Source organism: Alexandromys fortis, unplaced genomic scaffold, assembly GCF_014885135.2.
Source record: "Alexandromys fortis isolate MF-2015 unplaced genomic scaffold, M_Fortis_MF-2015_v1.1 scaffold_66, whole genome shotgun sequence".
In the NCBI taxonomy this organism is placed as follows: Eukaryota; Metazoa; Chordata; class Mammalia; order Rodentia; family Cricetidae; genus Alexandromys; species Alexandromys fortis.
The window spans coordinates 1,638,384-1,646,054 of record NW_026067950.1 but is presented as its reverse complement, the minus strand read 5'-3'; the positions used below and the strand labels follow the sequence as shown (position 1 = coordinate 1,646,054).

General features: G+C 53.6%; 1 protein-coding gene across 1 annotated transcript; it reads right to left on the bottom strand.

Moving 5' to 3' along the window:
- Positions 1 to 984: 984 nt before the first annotated feature.
- Positions 985 to 6,852, bottom strand: Zic5 (Zic family member 5). The gene is made up of 2 exons (XM_050150449.1): positions 5,433 to 6,852; positions 985 to 1,427 (listed from the first exon to the last, which is right to left on the bottom strand). Exons 1-2 carry the CDS (start codon positions 6,850 to 6,852, stop codon positions 985 to 987), a joined length of 1,863 nt encoding a protein of 620 aa, XP_050006406.1.
- Positions 6,853 to 7,671: the final 819 nt, after the last annotated feature.

The following is a 7,671-nucleotide window of genomic DNA, read 5'->3' as shown; positions in this document are numbered from 1 at the left end:
GTCTCAGCAGCTCCTCTTCTCTCCTTCTGCTGGAACAATCACAGTAGCATGATAGAGGGAGATATATCAAGGTGGCTGTACTTGGCTTGTTTTTCTGCTTCGTTTTTTTTTTTTTTTAAATCACACAAGGAAAGATACCGAAGGAACAATCCTGTATAAAAATATCATGTCACGGTGAGATTGGTAATAAAAGCATAGGAATTAAAACGATAAATATCAGAAAGTAAAGTTTTGTTTTTGTTTGTGTTTTTTATACAAAGACTTGGATACAGGCACAGTCCAGGATCTGTTGTCAGTGCAGCAAGTGTGTGTTTTACAATCAAGAGGCCTTTGCAGATTAGGTCTCTACAAGAAGGCTCAAAAGCAGCCCTCACTGTGGTGTCAAAGGCATCTGAGAGGCACTCCGGGACATGGAGAGGGCCTGGTTGATGTGTTAAGGTCTGACTTAATGTTCTTTTTTCTCTCGCTTAATAGTATACTCCACACAGACACACACACGCGCGCGCGCGCACACACACACACACACACACACACACACACTGTATTGGCAGTGTATATCAATTTCTCCACTACTTTTCCCCCTCTAGACTCTGCCTCCAGGTCTGTCCTACTGCGATGGACAAGTCCAGCTTGGTTGCTTTTTACTTCTGTTTTTTTTTTTTTTTCAGTGCTAGAGACTGAACCCAGGGCTTATGCATGGCAGGCAAGCACTCTAGCACTAAATTGCATCTCCAGTCCTGTTTTCTTTTTCATTTCTTTTTTTTTTTTTTTTTTTTTTTTTTAGGAGAACGAGGAAAAAAAACCCAAATATCTTAATTAAATTAATTAAATGTATAAACACCATAGGGTTTCATACTGAATAAATAGGGCTAATTAGACCCAGTTGCAAGTCTGAGTCACCAGCTTGTCTCAGGCTCCGCATTGTCTCAGGTTAGGATACGGTCCAAGGACACCCACTTACTATCTCACTTATTAATAATCATTCTAATGTATCGTCCGCACGACTTCAGGATTCCCGTACATTTCCTCGTCTTCAGACTCAGAGGTGGTTCCGTTGCTGGAAGGTGTGTGGAGGTGGCTGGGGGCCCCACTGGCCTGGCAAACATACCACTCATTGAGGTTGGTCACCTGAGGGGACAGAGTGCTGGAACGACTCCGGGTTGGGTCCAGCACAGGGGACAAAGTGTCACCCACTGGAGTCCCCGCTGATGAGTAACCAAGGGCTCCTGGAGAAGGTGGGGGGGACTTGCAGTGAATCTTCATGTGCTTCCTCAGAGAGCTCGGGTGGGTATAGGATTTATCACAGCCTCGAATCTTACAGTAGTACGGCTTGTCGCTGGTGTGGACGTGGGAGTGCTTCTTTCGATCGCTGCTATTGGCAAACTTCCTGTCGCAGCCGTCAAATTCACATTTGAAAGGCTTTTCCCCTGTAACGAAACACAGGAGAGGTTAACAATGGCTTCCCAGAGACCTCTCATTTGATGCAATCTCAGAACAGAGCTATGGGTACATCCTTGTCCCCCTTCCCCCAAGAGCAACTCCCAGCTTTATTCCTAACTGCGGTATTCCAGACACTGCCAGGACTGGCCTGTGTCCACTGGCCTGGAGGCTTTGCTTGGATTTGGGGAGCACCAGGGAGGTCAGAGGGAAATCTGAAGTCCAGGATGTGCCTCTGAAGGCCACCAAGGGGTTCCATGCCACGCCATCACACACACACACACACACACACACACACACACACACACTCCCTTAAGGTCTGAACACAGGTGGAAGATTCCCTGTTAAGATAAACACCAATTAAACCATATTTCCAAAACAGTGGTTATAAACGAGAATCATAGAAAAAGAAACACACACACAAACATATATACTAATTTACAGTAACTTGGGGGGCATAGAGAGATGATAATGGCACATCATTGAGACTCTCCCTAGATTCACTGATGGGAAAGGAAAGGAGAAAAACTAAACACACTTCTCTTCGGAAATAATGACACCTGTGAAACACACAATCCTGAGATTTTACAAAGTTGGTTGGGCATTGGTGTCTGCGTTCCACCAACGACCCCTATAAGGTGTGTAAGGAACAGACACTAGTAAACACACCTACCTGTACCTTGTGCCCCAAGGACACTTAACCTGACAGTTTTCTTCACTCCTTAATAATCAAAACCATATAAAAAAAGAAGTCCTTTGACCTATCACCTCTTTATCTTACCCATCAGCCCCCCAAACACAACTCCTTAAACATAGGCCACATGTCCAGGAAGTAACTGTTTAGTGAGCTGTAACTAGGGACACTTAGCCAAACCACTTTGGTGTTTATGAAAAAGAAGATGACAACAGGTCAGATAATTGAGCTTCCTCTGACCTCAGTATCTATGAGCTTGATGTATTCAGGCCCCAAACTGAATAACTCATCCCATAATACTGTTTTTAATACTACTTTTTTCCATTGAGAGGATTAAAAAAATAAATAAATAAAACAAAAAACCAGCATAGAACATAGGAAAATGTTCTTTGTTTTGGATAATATATTTCAAAAAGGCATAACAGTAGATAAACCTCTGTGGGTAATTATCTTATTTTCTCCATACCAATATTTCAATGAGGTCTTTTTTCTTTCCTGTTCCACCAATGGTAACTGCTCCAATGCCAGAGTATAATACAGCTGAAAGTATTTAGGTGCCTAAAATATAACTTTCCAGAATACTGTTTACAAAGGAAATTAGCTATTTTTAAAATGTACCTCCTACATTAACCCACCAGTCGAAGGGATGCACAACTCACAATGATAATCACAACCTTTAAAATTCTCTAGATTAATTAATCCCTTTCTATCAGAACATGGATTTGTCAGGATTTCTGTATTACACTGTAAGTTCAAGGTAAGCCTCATTTAACAGCGCATCTTTTAAATATATACTATGCGTTACATATTTATATACACATACACATATAATCAGCCCTTCAATATGAAGGCTTAAGTGGTTTTATGCATTCCAAGCAAATACACTACTTTTCAAAATTCTCATTTTTCTGAGCAGCCTACATTGGGAAAAACAAGTGTAGAATATTGCTGGTTCCTCCATTCCACTGGAGAAAAAGCAGCAGGACTCAGTGAAGGAGATGGGGGTGGAAAGAAGGAAGAGGCTAGCGAATAAAGGACAGGGGCCGGAGAGAGGAAGAAAACGAAGTTAGATACAATTTAACAGCCGATGTTGCTTAGGGGCCAGGGAGTGCCTAACCAGAAGAGCTGGGCGACCCCAGTGTTTCCGTTACAGACGCTGACAGAGAGGTCATGTCAAAATTGAACCATGCAGAGTTTTGGAGACTTGGTGCCTGTAGCAAAGAGCTATGTAGATGTGGCCTAGATCTTGCCAACTCCCTCTAGACACCGGCCAGACACAGGTTATAAATGCAGCTGTAGGGCACGTGGGTCAGGGAACAGGCCCTTCAGGAGTGGCCAGGGGATTAGTCCTTTGATCCATCTGTTCTGGGATCCCTGATAACCCCACAAGGGAAGGCAGTGTGGCAGGGAGGAAAGGAAGTAGAGTCGGTCTATCTCTCGATACAATGCCCATTGGCTCCGAAAGCCGGGGGACAGCCAAACTGTAGCACGCTGGCTAAGAACCGAATCTGCCAGTGCCAGTATCTCTCGAGGGGCGCCCCACCAGCTCCACCTGCAAGGGTCCATGCAGCCTCTGGAAGTGGGAACAAGCAATGTAATTATCCCTACTAGTGGAACCAGCAAGAAAATCCCACCACTTGCTGCCACGGATAGGGTCAGAGGGCAGCCTATCCTGTGGGAACCCAAAAGCCATGAAGGGAGTCTGTCAGTCAGTTTCTCCTTGGTCAGCTGCCAGCAGCCTCCAGGGTAAGGTCCACTCGCCTCTCGAGGCCTGGGGAAGTGGAGAGGGCCCAAAGCCTCCTGCACAGCATTTTGAAGTTCCCTTTAGCCCTGGCTGCGTGGGGGAAGTGTTTTGCATTCTGCTGCCTTAGCTGGCCTGGTTGTTTTTACGAGAGTCTCGTGGGAAGTTTCCGTTTGGAAAAGTCATTAAGGAGAATTGATCCCAGTTACGGAAAGGGAAGGGGGGAAAAAGAGGCCTCGAGGGAAAATGTACTCCTAGACGGTCCTATCCTCCTCCGGGTACTGCGAGTCACAGGGAAGCCTGCAAGGTGTAGGACCGCAAAAACAAGGCCTGGGGTTGCGAACCAAGATGCTCTCATAAAGACCTCAAGGCCTCACTCAGGCCGGTAGGTCCTACATAAGGGCCCACGTTTCGGGCTGCCTCTTTGTCCCAGATGCGCAGATAAATCAGTCAAACGATTATTGAATGTAAACTCGGGTTACCTAAGTGTCCTCGGAGGAGTAATATTGTCTCTCATATAAATCTTGACTACACCCGCGCTCCACAGCGCTTTCGCATGGCGCAATTGTGCATTCTACTGGGCCACAGGACCCGTCCCTCTACTGTCCTATGCCCCAGCCTTTCACACCAGAGCCACGACGTGGGTTACCATAGGAGGGGGATCCTCACGGTGCTGAGAGTTTTTCCCAAGTTCTACAGAGGGGTAGGCCGTACCGACCCAGGAAACCACCCTCACTGGTGCCAAAACCTTCTTTAAAAGGACAAAAGCCAACTTCTCCAGTGCCCCAACACACTCTAGGTAGGGCCGGCGGAACGTGTGTGAGGGTATGTAAGTGAAGTGTTGAGTGAGGCTGTGCGTAGGAGGGAGGTCGTGGTATCACTGGAGTCAGAAATGTGTGAACTGGTGTGAGATGCGCTCCCGTGAAGAGCGTGTGAATGGCTGGATGCCTCCTAAGGTCCCAGGGTGCTGTACTCTCCCTCAGGCTTTCCTCAACCGGACCCGGTGGCACCGGGACCCCTGATTCCCGGGTGAGACCGCACTGATCAGCCCCCAAACCGCAGCAAATCCCACGCGCCCCTCCCACGCCGTATCTCGGCAACGCAGCGGTCGCTTGAGACCTGCGTCCCGTGAGGAAGGAAGGTGCCACCGGGCGACCCCAGTCAGAGGTCCCTTCCCCATGGGCCTCCCGACCTCCCGGGGCTGGGCGCGTGGGGGCTGCCGACCGTCCTGGGCGCCTTCCTGCTGCTGCTGCTCCCGGGCGGCGGCGGAGGCGGTGGCGGCTGGAGCGCTTTGCCGGTCCCGGCGGAGGGGCTGCGGGCGCGCTGGAGACTCCGCCAAGAGAGAGGCCAGCGCGGAGCCTGTGTGTGCTATCGAATTACTTATTCATAGAAAAAAAGGGGGGAGGGGGAGAGAAAAAAAAAGAAGTCACATGTCCGGGTTATACGTATGAGGAGAAGCAGCAGACGGAGGGGAAAATGAAAGCGAGCAGAAGGCGAAGCAGCGGCGAGGAGGCGGCGCAGGCGGTGGCGGCGGCGGCGCGGCCGGGGACAGACACCCACCTGTATGAGTGCGCTTGTGGATCTTGAGGTTCTCGGAGCGCGCGAAGACCTTGCCGCAGCCCGGGAACGGGCAGGGGAAGGGCTTCTCGCCGGTGTGCACGCGGATGTGGTTGATGAGCTTGTACTTGGCCTTGAAGGGCTTGCCCTCGCGCGGACAGTCCTCCCAGAAGCAGACGTGGCTGCTCTGCTCCGGGCCGCCCACGTGCTCCACAGTGACGTGGTTCACCAGCTCGTGCATGGTGCCGAAAGTTTTGGAGCAGGGCTTGGCGCCGCTGACCGCGGGCGGCGGCCCGGCCAGCTCCTCCGGGTCCAGCCACTTGCAGATGAGCTCCCGCTTGATTGGCTGCCGCATGTAGCGCAGGAAGGCCCCGGCCGCCCCCGGGAGGTGGGGGTGGTGCGGGTGCGGCGCGGGCGCTGGCGGTGGCGCCGGGGGCGGTGCGTGGTGCTGCAGGTGGGGCCCGGGCCCCGCGGCCGCCGCGGCTGCCGCGGCCGCAGCCAGGTTCAGGTTTAAGTTCACGGCTCCGTAGCCGTGCAAGGCAGCGGCCGCGGCGGCCGCCACTGCCCCGTAGTGCGCGTCCCCTGAGCGCGGAGCGAAGGGTGGCTCCGCGCGGCCGTACAGCTCGGCCGCTGCCGCAGCAGCGGCCGCCAGCCCCAGGCGCATCTGGCCGTTGAGCGGGTGGCCGCCAGGAGCCCCCGGAGAGTCGTGCAGCGCGGGAAAGAGAGCGGGGCCGCCACCGTCCCGGCCCGCGTAGGTGCCGCTGGCCGAGATGAACATCCCGGCTGGGTGGGGAGGCGGGGTCGGATGCTGGGGGGAGCTGCTGCCGGACCGCTGCTCCCCTCCGAGCGGGGCCCCGTGCATGGCCGCCGCGGGGGCCGTGGCGGAAAGGTCCCTCCGGAGGACGACGTCCCTGCTGTGGCCTTTGCCGCTGCTGCCGCCGCCGCCACTGTTGGTGGCGGCGTAGCCCGAGAGGGCAGAAGGAGGAGGCGGGGGAGGGGGAGAGGGGGACTGGGAGGGAGGAAGAGGAGGGGCTGGAGGCGGGGGCGCCGAGGCCTGCGCGCCACCGCTGTCCCCTCCGTCGGGGTGGGTTCGGGTGCCCGGGTGCGCCCCTGAGGCCGCCGAGCGGGCGGCGGGCGCGGGAGCCTGGGGTTGTCCCTGAAGCGCCTGAGCGGGAGGGCTGGGGCCGTGCCCACTGGCCTGTGCCATGTGCTCGGGTCCGAGCGCAGTGCTGGCCGCGCCGGGGTCAGTGTCTGGGTCCCGCGGGTGGAGATGCGCGGCGACGGCACGGAGTTGGGAGTGGGCGGGCGGGCCGGCCAGCACCGGGAATCCTGTCATATTCTGAAGCTGCTGGGCCTGAGCCGTTGCCAAATCCACTAATCTCAGCGCTGGCGGGTTCCTCTTGCTCAAAGGGGGCTCCATCATAACTATACAATCAGGCCCATAGACCCTCGCTGGGGGCACTTTTTTCCCCTCTGCCCGCCTTCAAAAACATGTATATGTTAGGCGCTCTTTAACTTCTTGTGTCCTGGCCTCCTAACTGCTTATTCATGTCCCCTTTCTATCCTCCAGCGATTGGCAGAGTGAACACCACATTTGAGCTGCACAGTGGGACCGAGTTTTTGGAAATGGCACGGGTGGGATTGGAGGGAGCCGTGTGATTGGCAGCTGTCTCGGCTGCGCGATTGGCTCCGGTTCAGGCTCTGGGCCCAGCGGGGAACCGCCCCTGTGCTCCAGACCGCCTGCGCTTTCGCTTCGCGCCCCCTCCTCTCCAGTAGCTCTGCATGCAGGTTTCCCCCCGGGTGCCCAAGTTCCACTTGCAGAAAGTTTGTGCTTGGCCTTCGTACTCGGTCCCCTGAGAACGTTCGGTCAACGCGCATGGCATGGAGCATCTGTTAGCTCCGGACCTGAGTGCATCCAATTGCGAGGGGTCCAGGGACCTCCCGACCAGGGGTAAAGCGACGGGAGTGGGGGTGGGGAAGGATCTGAGGATGGTAGTACCCGAACACTTTCTACCTCCTCTCTTGGATTATCCCCGGCTGATCTCTGGGCCGAGTGACCATCCTGTCATGGTATCTGTAGCAACGCCAGAAACTTCTTATATGGACCTCGTCTTCCCCTGGGCCCACGTGGGGTATAGACCGGAGGCGGAATAAGGACGATTAGTAAACGTAATTGATTGCAAAACAATTGGATGGAACTTGGGAAAATACCAAAGTAAAAATAATATATAATAGATCGTTC

Bases quoted from the DNA above. Each gene is read 5' to 3' on its own strand.
- Zic5 (XM_050150449.1), bottom strand. From the start codon at position 6,852: ATGATGGAGCCCCCTTTGAGCAAGAGGAACCCGCCAGCGCTGAGATTA. The intron at 1,428-5,432 runs GTGGGTGTCTGT...GTTTCGTTACAG, and splicing joins CCACAAGCGCACTCATACAG to GGGAAAAGCCTTTCAAATGT.